At 36.2% G+C, this 18,409-nt stretch overlaps 2 protein-coding genes across 2 annotated transcripts; both read left to right on the forward strand.

The window, feature by feature from the left end:
* Positions 1-341: 341 nt before the first annotated feature.
* Positions 342-6,892, forward strand: LOC149963478 (protein D3-like). The gene is made up of 4 exons (XM_090166982.1): positions 342-548; positions 613-736; positions 2,431-2,568; positions 6,523-6,892. The coding sequence occupies exons 1-4, from the start codon at positions 342-344 to the stop codon at positions 6,771-6,773; spliced, it is 720 nt and encodes a 239-aa protein (XP_090023108.1). The 3' UTR covers positions 6,774-6,892.
* Positions 6,893-13,796: 6,904 nt separating this feature from the next.
* LOC149963479 (uncharacterized) lies at positions 13,797-15,508 on the forward strand. Its single transcript, XM_090166989.1, has 3 exons — positions 13,797-13,845; positions 13,911-14,623; positions 14,672-15,508. Exons 1-3 carry the CDS (start codon positions 13,812-13,814, stop codon positions 15,506-15,508), a joined length of 1,584 nt encoding a protein of 527 aa, XP_090023115.1. The 5' UTR covers positions 13,797-13,811.
* Positions 15,509-18,409: the final 2,901 nt, after the last annotated feature.

Below are 18,409 nucleotides of genomic sequence, written 5' to 3' on the forward strand. Positions count from 1 at the left end.
CGTATAGTTACTTCGTCGCCAACGGGAAAATCGAGTCACCTTGACCGGAAAAGGAAGAGAAAACATCTCATAATGCATGAAATCGCGGCAGACATCGAAGTTGTTTTACACGGCGCTAACGTTTTATTTACGGTTGAGAAAGCCTCCCCAGTTTTACGAAAGACCTGTTTGATGACCTTCGTCATTTTCGCACGCGAAAAGTAAGAGACCCACTGGGAAAGAGAAAGTCGACGGATTGACTGTAAAATTCCAATCCATTTTGACGAGAGACACTCGCTGTTGGCTGGAACTGATTGAGTGTTTAGAAATACAATTTTAAATATTAATAAAACTAAGACAAAATGGAGACTGGTGGTATGATAAGTGTTATACTTATTCTGTCCGTTCAACTGTGGGTCGTATTGGGCACTGGTTCGGCGTACCGTCCATATCGTCCCGCGGTTTACCATCCAGCGCCGCCCAAGACCGAATCGCGAGTCGAATACGCGATGAAATCCGCTGGAATAATCCCGGATGTTTTGCCCAATGCGCCCAAGCAATATGTCCTAGTAAGTATTGGCCAGTTTCTTTTAATTAGAAAACATTTTTGAACAATTGCGCCATTTCTAATAGGTGGAATATTACGGGAGGTTTCCGGTTCTTCTGGGAAATAAGCTGACTCCTCCTCAAGTGAAGGACAAACCTTTCATCCATTTCGACGCTGAGAAAGACGCCCTGTACACAGTCGCTATGATCGGTAAGTTTTAGAGTTTAGCACCATCTATCGTAATACCCGCGAGGAATTAGCAGACGAATTGTGGGTATAAATATTTTAGGCCTGAAACTTACAGCTGTTGTACAGAATTATGAACCCACAATAAATCCTTCACTCACGCGATCGAGGAAAGTGCCAAGATGTAATATATTTCCGAGAGCATTTTACTGTAAAAATGCTTGTTGAAATAATGGAAACTTTTCATGTGTACCTTATGTCCTTTTAATCAGGTATCATTTTTTTTAAATATTAAGGCTTAGGAAAACACGACTTTCTGTTTACTGGTGAAAAGATTCCATTATTTCCACAAACACTAAATAAACAGTACCTTGCAGGTTCTGGCTCTCGGAAATATTACTTCTTGGAGATTACCTTGAACATGTTTTATTTAAGCGGCTATTAAACAGTTTTTTCGATACTCAGGTAAGAAATCTGAAAATATACCTGCGGTGCATCAAATATAAGATATCTTAGAATATTTGTAAAATTTCTTCCCATCTCACGAACTTGACTGTTTTTCGAACGATATTAAATACATCATTGTTCGAAAGATTTTTTAGAGGTTGTTTACAACTCGAATTCAAGATGACATTCAAAATAAAAATAACGATTTAAAAGTAATGAAAATTGGTCCTCATAATTTTTTTTGGGCAATATTAACATAATTTATATTACCAAAAGTAAATAGGGGGAGAAAGTCTTCAGATTTTACCTTCCACCATGCTTGACACCCTTTTTAAAGAGCTAGTGATCACGTGATATTTCTAACAAATAAGGATAGCACATTACGCGCGAAGTAGTGCATTTGTGGTATTCCGGTCCGCGCTCAAGATGAAAATTTTGAATTTTATTCCCTGGCAACCATGTCACCGCCTCGCGATTTCAAATAATCTCTCTGTCAAATGCTGACCATTATTTCCTTCGATAACGGTTGATTTTAATTAATAATTACTATATCAATTGTAAAATAAACAAAAAAGCTCGTAGCTACAGCTATTATTTCCGTTAAATATGCAAATTGATAGGCCTTAACATCGTAGATTTACCAATTAGTCCCAATCTCTGCTCTTAGATGGCGCCACGCTCTCCACGATTTAAGTGAGCGTTATTCTAGTTACGGTTTATTTCTTTTCAAAAGTCGTGTTATTAGTTTAAAAATGTCGCATTTTAGTTTCTATCATATATTTACTTTATTTAGGAACTAAATTAACCAAATTATAGAAAGCAAAAGTTTAATATTCACGTATTTTATAGATAACTATTTTTCATCGTGACGGAGTACAACCGTTACCTTTGTGTCCCTGTAAAGAGGCGAGGGGGAAGTCATTTCCGAAGCCCACAAATTTTACCCCTCAAATAAGACGTCGTGCGGTGGGACCCAAGTGCCAGACTTTCTCCCCTATTTTCTTTTGATATTACGTATTGAGTTGGTATTTAAAAATGTATTGTATTGTTATCAGATGAAGTTTTTTAAAAATATGAACGGATTAGCGTTTCAGATTATCAACGGTAATATTTTACTTTGTATTTGCTTTAAGAGACGGTTTGTTAAAAAATCTTGTTTTTTAAAATAAGGAACCTTGAAGCACACCAGTTCATTGTGGTGCCATCTACCGCAGTTTCTCGCACGCTAACTGATAACAAAATCCATATTGCCAATAATGATATTTTTTTAGACCCAGATGCTCCAAGCAGACAACAGCCAAATATTAGCGAAGTGCTCCACTTCTTGGTGGGCAATGTGCCTGGGAACAACATTCACGGAGGTGACATGAGGGCCGAATACCGTGGAGCACGCCCTCCTCCAGGCACAGGTCAGAGGATCAGAAGTCACTTATTTCATACACCCTTCTATAAATGCTTACTAATTTAAACAGGAAAAGGCCTTCACATAGACCATATAGCGTTACTTCAAAGCCTTATTTGATTAACATTTTTTAAATCGCCAGCCCGAAAATGCGTACGCTTTCGCAGCCCAGACCCACAGACAGACAGACACGCGATTGTAAAACCCCTCCTAGGGGACTCCTTGCCGACCCTCGCTAGGAAGGTTTGTGGAAGCTACTCGGTATAGTCTAAGCGCACCCTACCAAACCCGAAGGGTTATACTCCCTTTAAAGCTAACCTTTTTAGGGTTAATTTTGCTTATGGGGATTTCATGTTTTTACTGCTTTTGAAAAGGAAGTTCCTTAAGAATTTCAAATAATGAGTTTGTCCCGTCTGTGTAATTAAAAATGTTGTGAGGTTTCCGTTTGAAATGTAATCCAAAAATTAATAGCATAATTTATAAATTGGGTTTCTCAATGTTTTAAGAATTGAATGAATGAATTTAGATCAACTATTGATTTCAGGAATTTGAAATAGGAATAGGAAATGAATAAGTATTGAAAGGTAGCTAACTAATTATCCTTTGCGTAACCGATCATATTTTCTAAAAATTGCAACCCCCCCAAAACATTGGTAGATTAGATATACCAGTAAGTACCACTTACAGTAATGTAAATCAATTTCGAAAAACTTAATTATTTCGGATTTAAAAATGGCTTTCTACAAGGTATTAAAACAATTGTCAATGGGACAGCCGAATTTTATTTAATTTTTTTAAACTTAACGAAGTGTCTTTATGTCGGATGATTTGGTTTACGTTTTCTTATTGCATCGTAAAAATGGCACTTTCTTTGTTACGTTGAAGCCATTCTTCGATCATCTTTGTACTTGTGGCATTTCACCTTCTTTTTCTTAGTGGTAGTTTTCGTTGCATTCTTTTCCACGACTGCCCTCTAAATCAGTCGGGAAGAATTAGTATTCATAATCAGCTAAACTAATACTAAGGCACCACCTTAGGCCCGATCTTAAAAAAAGGTGATATAAATGACCCCAGCAACTATAGGCCTATTGCTCTCTTATCAGTAATAGCAAAGATTTTTGATAAATGTTTTAACACCCACTTAATGAAATTTGTAAATAAATTTAATCTTATTTCTAATGAGCAATATGGCTTCATGGAACAAAGTGGGGTGGATTACGCTATCGCCCACGTATATAATAAAATACTGACTCCTCTAAAATTACCGTAGCTGTGTTTCTCGATTTAAAAAAGGCTTTTGATTTTATTGATCACAACCACTTAATCCAAAACTTCATATTATGGGAATTAGAGGAACTCCTAACGATTGGCTAAAATCCTATCTTTCCAAAAGAAATATTAAAACGAAAATAAACAATTCCATCTCGGACAATCAACTTCTACGCTGCGGTCTCCCTCAGGGTTCTATATTGTCCCCTATTCTATTTAATCTGTACTTCAATGATATTCTATATTTACTTAATGAAGAGTCTTCATTGAAGACCCGCTAACTCTGTACGCGGACGACTCTCTCCTACTAAATAGCGATACTGATCTTACTCGAGCAATTAAAAATACCAACGTAAAATTATCTACCATGAATAACTGGCTCAAAAAAAAACAATTTAATCCTAAACCAATCTAAAACTGTCTGTATGTATATCTCAAACAAACCCCTTAAATAATACCTAACGTAACGGTGAACATTGATCATTGCCCCATCGAAAGAGTCGGATATTATAAGTACCTGGGGTTATGGTTTGACGAAGCCCTAAGTTGGACTAAGCACGTGGACTTTATTGCTATATATATTATCTCCAGAAACCGACATATTTTTGACAAAAAAACCATGATAAATCTATACTACTCCCTAATATATTCTTACCTAAACTACTGTACGTTCGTCTGGGGTAATACTACCCAAGCAAATACCAACCGGTTGCTTCTACTTCAAAAGCGGATCAAAAACCGTTTAATGAGCATACTGGCCCAATTTTTCAAATGTTAAATATCCGAACATTACCACAAATTGTAAATCTTAGTTCCTTGACCTTTATTTATAAATCGATAAACAACGAAAAACACAATGAATTCAATGTAAATAAAAGGTCCGCTCATGACTTTAGGCATAATCAACCTAAGCTAAGTCACAGACTGAACTCAATTTTCCATAGAGGTGTAAATTTGTTTAATTCCTTAAAAACTGACAATATCAAAACGTTATCTACCTTTAAAAAGGTGGCTCGAGAGTATGTTCTTAATTTTCGTTAGATACTACCAATCAATAATTTGTAATTTTCTCTTTAAAATCTTTAACCTTTTTGCTCTCATAAATATCTAACCTATTTTTGACTACAATTGTAAACACGCGTATACAAACTGTCTAATTACTACGCTATTTGCAATTTGTTTCCTTTTTTTTGTCCCAAGCGTTGTAGGGCGTTGTAGTTTAACCGAGGACTTAGCCCAGCACTACTGGAACCATGTAAACAATTTCTGCAAAAATAAATTATTATTAAGTCAGTTAGCGACTTTAAATGCCTTCAAATTAGGGGTCTGGATTACAGTGCGTAGGTGGTATAACCCCCTTCGAGCCAACAGCTTCCTATACTTTACCTCAACAAGTTTTTATAGAAAGCGGAAACCGATGAACGAGTGGAAACAAACTGCGATCGATCCCGGCTCCTTTTGCTACGAGGTGAAAGCTCTTACCACTCCAATACACCACCTACTTCTAGAAATTTTTTAGAAGGCTTTGTATAATTTGTTTTACCGTTGTTTTATTCCAGGTAAACCTTTCTGGTGCGTTGTTAGTCAATTCTGATTTGGAAACTCTTTTTTCTAGGAAATTTATTTTCCGATTATATTTACAAATTTGGTGGCAAACAAACCGATATTACTTAGCTCCATAAAATAATCCCGGTCCAAACGTCAGAACTTTGACAACCGCTTTGACCATTTAATATAAAATCGCTGGTAACACTGTATCTTTGACTTTGACGTAATTTTTTTATCACACTGCAAGAAGTACCGTAACCATTGAAAATCCATTTAAATATACAAGAATAAAATAGTGATGCTAAAATGGCATCCAACGGTCCCGTCACTACGTTTCGGATCACAGAGTAACCCACTCACATAGGGTGGAAGGCTATCAGCGAAACTCCTGTAATCCCAGGCGTCCGGGAGGCAGAGTTTGTGGTAGGCCGTGTGAGGACGACTAACAATCCCCCAACGGGTGGTCGTAATACTTCCGCCACGGGTGTCCCCACCCCTGTCCCCACGTATCCCCCCGTTGGCGTGGCCGTTACACATATCTCACCCTGATTAATCAGTTATTGTGTGTGTGCTGGTGTCTAAGGCCTCGGGTCGACACCGATGTTTGTGTAGCTCATTCGTCGCAAAATACGTAGAAGCCCAGTTCAATTTATGCTTAAAAACAGAACTAACTGAGCAGAACTAACCAAGTTTGGCATAAACCTACACGGAATTCTAAAAAGTTATTTATGGTTACGTAAAATGACAAATTAAAAACTACGGTATTTGTTTTGAAAAATGTTTAAAATGATTAAAGCCGAGAACCCCAAAGATGGCCTGAAAAAATTTAAACTCTACTCTGGCCCTCTTCAGATCTGTAATTACAACCACGGAGAGGGCCTGAATGAGACAATAAAGTCGGGTTTTAAATAATTTTTACAATAAATCACGTTTATTTTAAACTTTTCAATTTAAACATTTTAAAACTGGCCAGGAAAAAATTGGCCAACTGAAAATCGTGCTTGTAAGAAATGGTAATCGGTTAATTTTGGTTTTACACTGAAGTTATTTGTTCTCATAAATTTAATTCCACGTGGTTTTTGGATAACTTCTTAATTGCGTTAAAAATGTTCCTGACATTTGATTTTTAATTCTATTCGAACAGGTCCACATCGCTACATTTATTTCGTGTTCAAACAGCCGAAAATGATCACGTTCGACGAAGAGAAAATCACGTCTTCAGAAGAAGACCGAACAAAGCGCTTCAACTTCAAAATTAGAGATTTCGCCGAGAAATACCAACTGGGAGACCCCGTCGCTGGAAACTTCTTTTACTCGTCTTTCGATTACTACGTTGGGTCCCCCTGGAGACCCATCTATTACAAACCCAAGAAATACAACCGTTATTCGTGGTAGACCATGTTTGGAAAAACAAATTCGTATACCAGCGTAAAACGGAATCAAACTCAACGCCACAGTGACACGCTAAAATGATACGTGACTATTAACGTAGCAACTGTTCCCAATTTTTATTGGCCAAACTTTTTTCAAGCAAATTATCCAAGTATTCATAGTGACCTATCATTAAACTAACCTCAACCTCACATAGGAATAAAATAATTTATTTTAATAATAATAATAATAATCAGCTAGGCTAATACCCAAGGTACCACCTTAGGCCTAAGCCATCAAGCGACTTTTAAAGCCAATAATTCAAGTGGCCTAGTCACAATGCGTAGGAGGGTGGTGGCAAGCCCTTCATGCCACGCGAGCCAACAGCTCCCTACACTAACTATTACCGTTAACCTCAACAAGGTTTTATGGAAGGGGAGCTAACATTAATGTAACCTCGACCTCACCTAACTTAACCTAACCTCACCTTATCTTAATCTAACCTCACTTAACTTAACCTAACCTCACCTAACTTAACCTAACCTCATCTAACCGCAACCTAAAGAAATCGAAATGCTGAGTAAAACTATATGCCTAAACATGATATTCATAGACCTTGGAAAAGAAACAATATGATGAAATCCTCAATCAATGAAATTGGGAATGGTTGCTACGTTTATAGCCTACTAATGGGATACGCAACCAAAGTGGACAGGAGAGAAAAACATATTGGTTGATTTAAAGTAACAGTCATCGGAGAGTGTACGGTTTCATAGAAAAACCGATTAGCTAAGTGATTAATGAAGTTGCTGCACAATTTGTACAAAAACATATAAAATAATATTTACTTTAACTAATTATTAATTCGTTAATTATGAGTTTGTGAAATTAAATTGTATTAATATGGAAATAAACTCAAAATTATATTAATAAAGTAATTACGGGTATCCAAATTAACGCTATATTGGTAAATAATTCTAGATCACTCCATTCAAGAATCATCGTTATAATTCGGCACTCAACAGTCAATCATCCGACAAACCGACTTCTCTAGGCGATCATGGCGATGACGTCGATAAGCAGTTTGACGTCAGTTGGAAACTTGAAAAAGCGTTCAGTAAGAAACCGGTGTTACCCATTGATGTCATCAGTGAGAGTTACTGAATGTGCCAATGATTTCGTGAGCAGTAAATACCATTCCGTCCTTGCGAATAGTATGGGTGGGTGTATCATGCCCAGCGTAAAATATTTCCCAAGAAATTAAAGCTAATAACTAATTACTTTTGGCCTCTTCGGACAATGAATGAATGAATGTGTAGATTGCTTTACTTTCAATTAAACTATTCGCCAGCCACATAAATAGATCAGCTCAAAAGTCGATTTTTAAGCCGATCACTATGATTTTGCAAACGAACACTAACATACGATTACTTCAGTAAATTATTGCTATTAAGAGCAGAATGTATAGCCGGAATACCAATTGCCTTTAGTAGTTTTAAGTGTCGGGTACTTCTCACCACCGGAATAGAAGAATGGTTTGATTTAGAGAAAAAATCATAAACCCCCATTAGTAGCACAACCAGGGAATCGGAGCCACCTACTTTGTCACAGAATGGTTTAGCAGTGCTGTTGAGATAAGATAGTATGGCAGTAAGATTCTACTTTACATGCTCAATAAGGACAAAGATAATCTAGACTACGTACCCTAGATTGGAAATGCGGCGAGATTCCTACGGGCTCCAGTCTAACCATGTGATTCCCTAGTTGCGGGGGGGCAATGTAATAGCGTGGGGGTAAAAATTCTGAAAAATTCAGTTCGGTTCAGTTTTAAATCTCGTATCCGCGGTCGGTGCTGGCTGCTGGCAGTCTAAACAAAAAAGTCGGGACTGGAGGACGAGGCCCGAGGGTTCGACCAAGTTTGATTTGAAGCGTAAATTTTCTTTATTTTACTGATTGGATTTCAAAGGTATTTGTTTAAAGTTACATTAACCAGATATAATATTAAACTAAGGTTTATTTTATTTTACCAAGGTGTAAACTAAATATGGGAAAATCTTGCCAATTCGAGAGTTGTAAGAACTATCACAAATCATCTTTAATCATAAATAATAATTAAATTGAAATTGTAGCGAAGTTTATTAATACGTTGGTGTCTTCAATTGTAAATATGGACAAGTAATGGAATGCTTCATTTGTCATCATTTTTATTGGATTTGCCTTAATTAGAGATCGGCGTTTGAATTAGAAATTATCCAATTATTTATTTTTATTCATAAAATCATAACCGCAAATTATCCAAAAAATATACGAAAAAAAAATAAAATGTTCATAAAAAACAGTTAACCAAACTTTTTATGGTGAATCGAAATTTTGCCGGTTAATTTATTCGTTCCGCCGACCTCTAGCCTTAATTTTTTTCTAAGCAAAGCTGTTTAAAAATAATAAAAATATAGAAAAACCTTTGAAATTAAGCATTTAAAACTTATTTGTACAAAAGGTAAATCAGGAGATTCAATCTCTTCATTGTGCAAAGATATTAATTTTGAAGCGTTTTTTAAAGTCTACCCCTGAAATTATATTTAAAACAAACAATTTATGACTATATCGATGATAATTAAAATTGTAATACTAACCATTCGGCTTTTTTGATTTGCGTTGTTTCTTTTGACAATAAGCGTTATCCCTTTTTAGCCCGAGGCCCGAACGAGGACACGAGGTCCATATATCGAAGCAGACGAACCCGCTGAAACTTTTCAGACTAAACTTCCACCCCCACCTCTCCCACTAGGGAATCGCATGAGACAACGCATTTCGCGTACGTTTCTACCCCCTGATAGGATAAGGGCCAAAGAGTACCGAATATTTTATCCCCCATTCCCCCCTTAAACCACACATAAACTCATGATTTTATTTTAAAAATTTTGAATGTACTGAAAAAGGTGATAAATGTTTGGTGTTGTAGAAGAAATAGTGCTGGGCTGCTATAAAGCGCGAAAAAATAGATTAGTCCATTATGAAAAGGGATAAAAAAGCTAAAGCCTAAACAAATTTGAAGAAATTTAAAAACTTACATATAGCTCGTACCGATAGGTCTTCGAGCAAACAAAATCACGCGAAACTCGGACCAAATAGATCTTCGAGGGAAAAACTAAATAGGTGCTTCCTTTTAACATTATATAAAGCACCACTCTGTAAGGATCAAAATAGCCACGATGAAAATAGATGAAGTAAGTGCGATGAAATTGGGTAAATTTAAATTGTTTCTCTATTAGAAACTGAATTTTTAAATATAGGGCTTTAAACGTCTCCAAGTTGAGCTGACAAACCATAGAGAAAGTTATTGTTATAAAGTCACCGTAGCACAAACTTGATACTTGACTACAAAGGATATTTATTGAAATGTCTTTTGATTATGAACCCTAAAGACATTAGTTTCGTACAAAGTTGGCAATATCGTGTTCGAAATTTAGTCTAAATGAAGAAGCCATTTCATCACTTAGTCGTTTATTTAATTGACAACTAAAATCGTATTATTTTTGAATGTTTGATTGTAATGTTTTGAATACAAATGTTATTCATACATTATATTTCAATTTCTTGGCCGCACATTCGCCAATAAACATAATTCACTTACTTGTACGACAGGAATTTGATCCGCTATTATGTTGCCGTTGGGTTGGATATTTCTGAACTCTTGGAAGAAGCATTCAGCTCAGTAGCGGCGCCAGGATTTTTGGGGAGGTAGGCCAACCATTTGGAGGCCCCCCAAAATTATGAAGCCCCCCAAACCACAATTTTTCAAATCCGTCCAGTTGTATTATTTTTTTAAGCAAGTGGTGCAATTTTTACAGAAATTTCTGATGTTAAATAATTGAGAGGCCCATATATTAAATTTTAAGACCCTTTAAGACGACTTTTGACGGTCGTTATTAAAATTTCAAATAGGCCCAGGCCTACCCCGGCCTGTTGCTGGCGCCGCTACTGATTTCAGCTGTTATTTCCTGTAATACACATTTTAAATATTTACTTAATAGGGTCAAAAAAGCATTATAAGTAACTAATAATTATAAAAAAACTAATGTTGGCACCATGAAGTTATTCTTCTTAAATTTACGGATTTGACTGGCCAGCGCCTTCTGTACGCTACACTTTCATTTAGATGTGGAAAATGAAAGTTTTAAATTATAATTTATTAATATTATTTCTTATGGTAATTATTTGTATTTTTCTAACTGTAAATTATAGTAATTTTTTAGTCAACGATTGGAAATTAAAAAAAGTATCTGAAACTAGATTTTCCAACACCGAACTTCCTTAAACCCTTTTTTCATCTCACCATTCTCCATTTCTGCCACAGCTGCAGTCCTTGTAGCTAGTGATTTCTTAAATTAATTACAGGTCAATTATAAACAATTATTTTAGCAGTGTTCATTCCCGTAGACAGAAAAATTTCGTTAAGGGGGCAGTAGCTTTTTGTGAGGGGGCACATTTTTTTCGTTACATAATTTTGAAAATTAACATAAGTGGCGCCGTTAAATCTTTTTGGTGTTCAACAAAAAATAAAACCTTGCTTTCTCGAGCAGACCATTCTACAACTTGTATTTTATTAAGATATAGTTACCTATAAATAACGATCTAAACCTTAGACAAAGACAAGTGGTCCAAAAGGAAAATTTCAAGGAATAGAAGTTTAAGAAACTAATAAAGATGAAGGGGCAGATAATATTCTTTGAGGGGGAATGGATTAAATTGAAGGGCAGGTGAAGGCAAATAAAAATTTCATTTGAGGGGGCATGGCCCCGGAATGCTCCCCCCCCCTTCCTTGGCTACGGGCCTGGCAGTGTTGTTGGTCTTGATTTTGGGAAGGTAGGCCAAGTACTTGGGCCCCCTTATTTCATTTGATTGGGCCCTTTTTATTTTATTAAAACTGAAAACTATAGTGTTCTACCCTGAAAAGAAATATTTTTTTAGAAAAGTGAAATGCTAACTCTAATTTTCATTATTTTGGGTCTACCTTAAAATTTTCAAGGTAGACCATGTCATACCCATCCTGCCTTATAGCGAAACCAATGTTATTACGGTTGTATTTAAATGATCCATAGCAAAGTAATCTGCAGAAATAATATCCAAAAGAAAATATCCATTTAAAAAAGAAATGGTTAAATAAAGTGCAACGATTTGTTTTAAAAGTTTAACCAATAAATGAATTATAACAAAAACAGTTCTCCGAACTGAAAAAACTGTTTAGAGCTCTTACCAGTTAAAGCCTTAAAATTGTGCAAATATTACTTTTAATCTAATTTTATATCAGTCTTCCAAACAACAAATAGTCATATTTTTAACCGAAAAATAAATATCATTATTTTTATAAATGTACCTCTCCTAACATTTACAATTTTACTCTCTTATTGTTCATGGAGGCGTATATTTTTGTGAGGTACGCAGGACGGTCCTGCGTATATAAGCTCACAAAAATATGAAGTGAACCCTCCTGATTTTAAATCCGTTTACAGAATTAAAATACGACAAGTGGTTGAGGTTACAGAGCGACCCAAAAAGGGCTTAAAAGTCTCTCAAGCTGAGTTGACGTCTTCCACGACAAAACCGGTAAATTGCCAATATACGCGCAGCAGAGGTGGAAATGGGGAAAAAAGTTGAGCTCTAAATGTAGGTGGTAAATAATGGTACGGTATGCTATAAAATATGAAAAGTAGTAAATAATGGTAGATAATGATAAATAAAATATTTCCCTAAATTATTTACAGTATTCAAAACTTAAACCTACATTTATGGAGATGAAACCTTTAATATTTAGAAAAGACTTGAAGAGTACTGAAAATAAAGTTTAAGATCTTCTAAAGTTGATATAGTCAGTTTTTTTAAGGATTTTCTTGATTTATTCTTTTTTTATTTACCGCTATTAACCAATGTTTACCGCTGTTAACCATTATTTACCACCATATACCTTTAATTACCGCTGCAAACCATTACTTACCACTGTTTACCATTATTTACCACTATTTACAATTTTTACCACTATTTGCCATTATTTACCACTATTTATCGTTTTTAACTTCAATTACCATTTTTACTACTATTTTCCATTATTTATCACTTTTTATCGTTTTTTAACTTAATTTACAACTATTTACTATTTTTGACCATCATATACCGTTATTTACCACTATTTACCATTTACTTATTGACTTTAGGAACATGGAAGGAATTCAACCTAATAATAACTGCTAGATGATGGAGAATGGCGGACATAGTGAACGGTGACGGTGGCGCGAAAAAGTCTATAAGATTTTCCCAGGTACAGGTCATTACCCCGTTTTCCTAACGGTTAATTTACCGCTACTCAATAAGCACTTTTGCATAGATTAATTTTGCGCTGTTGCCAAGCTCGTTACCTTGACCAGAAAAGGAAGAGTAAATATTACTTAATGCGTGATAGATATTGAAATTGCTTATGCATATAATTGTAATTTTAGTATTATTTACGGTTGATAAAACCTGCTTTTTATGAAAAACCCGTTTGTTGATCTGCGCCGTCAAAAAGAAGAGTTCAACTGGAAAATCGAAAGGCAACGGATTCAAATCCATTTTGAGAAGAGTCACCAACTCTTGATAATCCTATTTTAAATATTTTTTAATATAAGGAAAACATGGAGTCTTGTGGGAACATTAGTGTCATATTCCTTCTCTGTTCAATAGGGAGTTAACAACTGACATAGGTTTGACGTCATTTTCAAAAATAGGCGCGATTTACACGCCATCTCTCGAGGCATCCGCGAACTATATTTCATAATAAAGCTGTGGTCGGCCATATTGGGTAGAAATTATCTGTTTACAGTCGGAGCTCTAAAGATGGTTAAAAGTTGCGGTGTCAAGGGGTGTAAAAGTGTTTTTGGGGCGATAGATAATGAGAGTAAGATAGAATTTTTCAGGATCCCTCGCGTAGTAAAACACCAAGGTGAAAAAACCGAGGAACTTTCAAAAGAGAGAAATCGTAAATGGCTTAGATTTTTAAGCCTTGCACCTGAAGCCTACAGTGAACATATGAGGATATGCTCAAAACACTTTCTCTCTGGAGGTAAAGGTTAACAAATATTTTGGTTAATTAAATAAGTATTCTAAAATATATCCAACATATTACAGCACCATCGTCATTGTTTGACACTTCTAATCCAGACTGGCTCCCGTCTAGATTCGTAAATGGCAATGAAAAATATGAAAGCGTCAACAGTTCAAAACTGCAACGTTTTGAAAGAAGACTTAAACGAGCGTGCCCAGAACAACTACCCAACGCTAAAAGAAGAAAAGTCAAAGCTTCACAATTAGATATTTCTAACATAAGCACCAACATCCTCGAAGATAGCGCACTTGGGTTATCATTACAAGAATCGGAGTTAGGAGTTGATACTTCTTTGGTTATGAATAGCACGTTTAATGAAATAAGCTTATCTGAAGTTTCGAAATCTCCTTTAAAAAACATTTCCAATGATTTTGGAACGCAAACTTATATGGTACGGAAGGATATCAGTGCCCAGGTAACGGTTGGAAAAGAAGTGTGCGACTTCAGCGGGCAAACAGATATCACTCCAAAAGCTAGTTTTGATACTCAAACAATGAAAGTTGAAATTATGGAAAATGAAACCCAAACGCTCTTCAGGGTTATTGAAATGTTTGAATTTGAAGCAAGCAAGCTCAAAGTTGAAGAATCTTTCACCGAAGCTGAAAAATTTAAAGCATCAATTAAAGAGGCAGAAGATAAAATTAAAAATTTGTTTGAAGACAATGTTCAGCTAATTTGTAAATTAGAGAAACTTCAAAATGAACTGAACTTAAGAAACTTCGTTCAATCAACATTCGTCAATGATGATTCCCGCACAAGGTTTTTTACCGGACTAGAAACCTAGTCGACTCTCTTGACATTGTTTAACGGAATCAAAAGCTACTTGTTTCAAAATTCCAAACTGACCCCTTTCCAGCAGTTAATTTTGACTTTGATGAAACTCCGGCTTGGGTCCAGCAACAGAGACCTAGCGTATAGGTTCAACGTTTCCGAAATGACAATATCAAGATTATTTTATAACTGTTTGAATGCGTTATACAAACGTATGACAAAATTTATTCACTGGCCAGATAGAGACGAGCTACAAAAAACAATGCCTATGTGCTTCAGAGATAAATTTGGTCAAAAGGTTGCAGTTATCATCGACTGTTTTGAAGTTTTTATGGAAAAACCATCAAACATACTAACAAAAGCCGAAACATGGTCTAGTTACAAGCATCAAAACACAGTAAAATTCCTCATTGGAATAACCCCGCAAGGAACAGTTTGTTATCTTTCTAAAGGATGGGTTGGAAGAGTAAGCGATAAACGCTTAACAGAGAATTGTGGTTTTTTGGATAAGCTCACGCCTGGTGATGTAATTCTCGCAGACCGTGGGTTTACAATCGAAGATTCCGTAGGATTGTATTACGCAACTCTGAAAATTCCGGCATTTCGTGATAGAGGGAAAAAACAGTTAGATCCCCATAAAGTAGAGTCAACGAGGAAAATAGCAAATGTCCGTATCCATGTTGAAAGGGTGATAGGTACTGTAAGAAAGAAGTACCCTATTTTATTCTCTAAGCTTCCGATTGAGTTGCTACACACCACAGATGGGGAGAAAGTAGCAACTATAGATAAAATTGCCGTAGTAGCTCGCGCTTTAACTAATCTTTGCCAATCAGTTGTGCCATTTGATTAAAATAATTTTCAAAATTAAAATCTTGCTCGTATAACCTGGAAAAATTTGTAAATTAATATCAAGTGATAGTTTTAAACAACTTCATTTTCTTTTATTTTTTACTATGGTTTTTTTACGCTTATTTGATCGATTAACTTTAACACAATCAGGGCAAAACCATTTCCCTTTGGGAACATGATTTACATTTATCTTTAAACACTCTAAATGAAACCACTGCAGTACACAATTTTCAGCATCGCAACCAATCATTTCACCTTCATCATTACCTCCGCAGTAACAGTATGTTAGGGTTTTCTTTGCATTTATTTTATTGGGCGAGTTAAAATATAAAGGATTAGCCTGAGAATTTGTCAATTTATTGGGGGAGATAAAAGATAGAGGATTGTTTTGAGATTTAATCATTTTTTGTGGTGAGATAAAAGAAAGGGGATTGGAGGGAGAATTTGGAATACATGCAAACCCTTTGGATGTTGATGGAACGGAGTTATCTAGACTCTTTTTTGTTTTAACAGGCGTACCATATTTTTTCAATGTATCACTAAGAATATTTGTACTGTTACAGCTAGGAACATTTATACTTTTAGAGCTAGGAACATTTATACTTTTAGAGCTAGGAACATTTTTATTCTTACTGGTAGAAACTTTTCCACACTTACGACTAGGGACGGATTTATTGGTTTTATCATTGGGATTGTTTTTTAAGGTTTTATCACCTACTACGCTTTTCATCACATCATTAACATTTTCACTATCGCTGTCTGAATCACTAGCAATTATACTAGTACACGGAACATTCGGAGTCCCGGTAACTGGTGGATTAACTTTGTCAGAGCTGAAGAACTTTGCTACAAGTTCGGGCAAAATAGCACGGTAGAAGAATTTTTTAGCTTTCTGCAAGGCTACATGAAAAAATTCTTCATCTGGCGGAATTCTTTCGATGTGGTAGTCCTTCATGGTCCAAACACAAAAATCCGAATACGCAGATTGTGTTACAAACATTTGAAACTGAATTTGATAATAGTACGTATGGGAACGATCCAAAGCATATCCCTCAGCGGTTTTTTTCAAACACGAATTTTTGTTTTGCGAGTAAACTGAGTCATTTTTCACAGAAAAAGGACATTTCACTTCAATAGTGCCTCTACCGCAACACGAACAAGATATTATACCATCTGGCGATGCACCAATGAAAGGGTAATCAATGTTTAGACATAACCCAGAATTGCTTACCGATAAATTTTGATGATTTTTTGATTGAACCTCAACATACACTTTTCTTGCCACATCTTCGTGATCACAACCCCAGTTAGTTGCCTCCGTCTGAAAACGAAATTCGTTTGGGTAACAGATGGTGTTGATTAAAGAAATGGATGGCATTGCAGGATCCGAAGAGCAACATCGCTTCGCATTTGATGCTGTGATTCTTCCAGCTCGAAAACGATTCCAAAGTTTACAACTATTCTGGAGTCGCGTTTCTTCTTCAAGAGTCGTAGCTTGCTGCTCATTAAATCCTATTTCCACGCTATCACAGAAGTTGAGCAGATTAGGAAAAGACAAAACTTGAAGAGATTCATCAAAGAGTTGAGTTAAAACTGGTGGGTACTTTTCACTTAGACAATTTGGCACGAATCCATCTTGAAATTGTTTTAGGACACTAAAAATCCCCAATTTGGTATCACTCTTAAAAAATTCAGTACACCAATCAATGAACTCTTTATGTGATATGTCTGGGACCTCTTTTTGACTCGTAACATCAGTTTTAGGCTTGGGAGGAGCTTTTTCTTCAGGGCTCACCAGACAGTCAAGCTGCGTCTTTTTTCTCTGAGGTGTTGTTAGGTCCGCTTGAAACAGGGGATAAACCTCCACGGTTTTTGTAGTAGGGACACCCCATTTCCTTCTTTCACCAGTGCAGCTCTTTAGTTCCCGAATCCTCACGGCATACTCAATGTAGTATAGTCGAGAGGCTACATGTGTACAACACTCATCTAACCCTGCAACACACGTGCAGTGGGCACCCAAAATGCGTCCTGTTTCATTAGTAATAACCCAGCAATGTAATGGCTGATCTCGTAGGGATTGTGAATGTAAAACCTATAACAGCACTACATTGAGTAATAGTTTCTTAGAAGAAATTAATCAGAAAGAACTTACCGAGCATTTCACGATGTAGTTTTTGCCTATCTGTTTCGATTGAACAGCACGGACAAACCCATTCTCAAAATTATTATAGGCTAAAAGGCTTTTTCGATTATTTAATTGGTCCTCAGTAAATGGTGAAATACCGTGAATTAAATAATGATAAAGATGCCCATATTCTGTAGGCGGCAAATGTTCAAAACCAAACCTTACACCTCAATGTTCTCCATCCCCATGAACTTGTTTCAAATCGTCTGAATTCATTTTATACGGATCGATAGTGTTGATTAATTTCATTTTTTCAAGGTACCTCTTTTTAACATGATCAGGGAGTTCATTAACATAATCTGAAGGAACATCTTCCTTTACTTTCTTAGTCCTACCCATGGCTAGGTTATTCAACTTATTCTACGTTTCTACCCAATATGGCGGACACTATAGTTAATACAAATTCACGAGAGATGGCGCCAAATTGCCAGCGAAAAAAAAAAACCTCTACGTAACCTTTTTTTTTTACCCCTCGGATGTTAACTCCCTATTGTGGTTCGTATGGACCACTGGACCAGGCTACCGTCCATATTAGCCCACGGCGGGGGAGGGGGGGGGGTAGAACGTGGAAATATGTTCGCTCCTTCCGCGGTGCGCGATCACGGACGAACGCATAGGGGCAGGGGGGAGTTACCCTTATTTTTTTACAGAGCCAGCACCCCCTCCATTGCGTTTTCAACTCGGGCCACGGTGGTGTCAGAATAATTTTGGAGCTGA

This window comes from Leiobunum rupestre, chromosome 1, assembly GCF_980474605.1.
Source record: "Leiobunum rupestre chromosome 1, qqLeiRupe1.1.hap1, whole genome shotgun sequence".
NCBI lineage: Eukaryota > Metazoa > Arthropoda > Arachnida > Opiliones > Sclerosomatidae > Leiobunum > Leiobunum rupestre.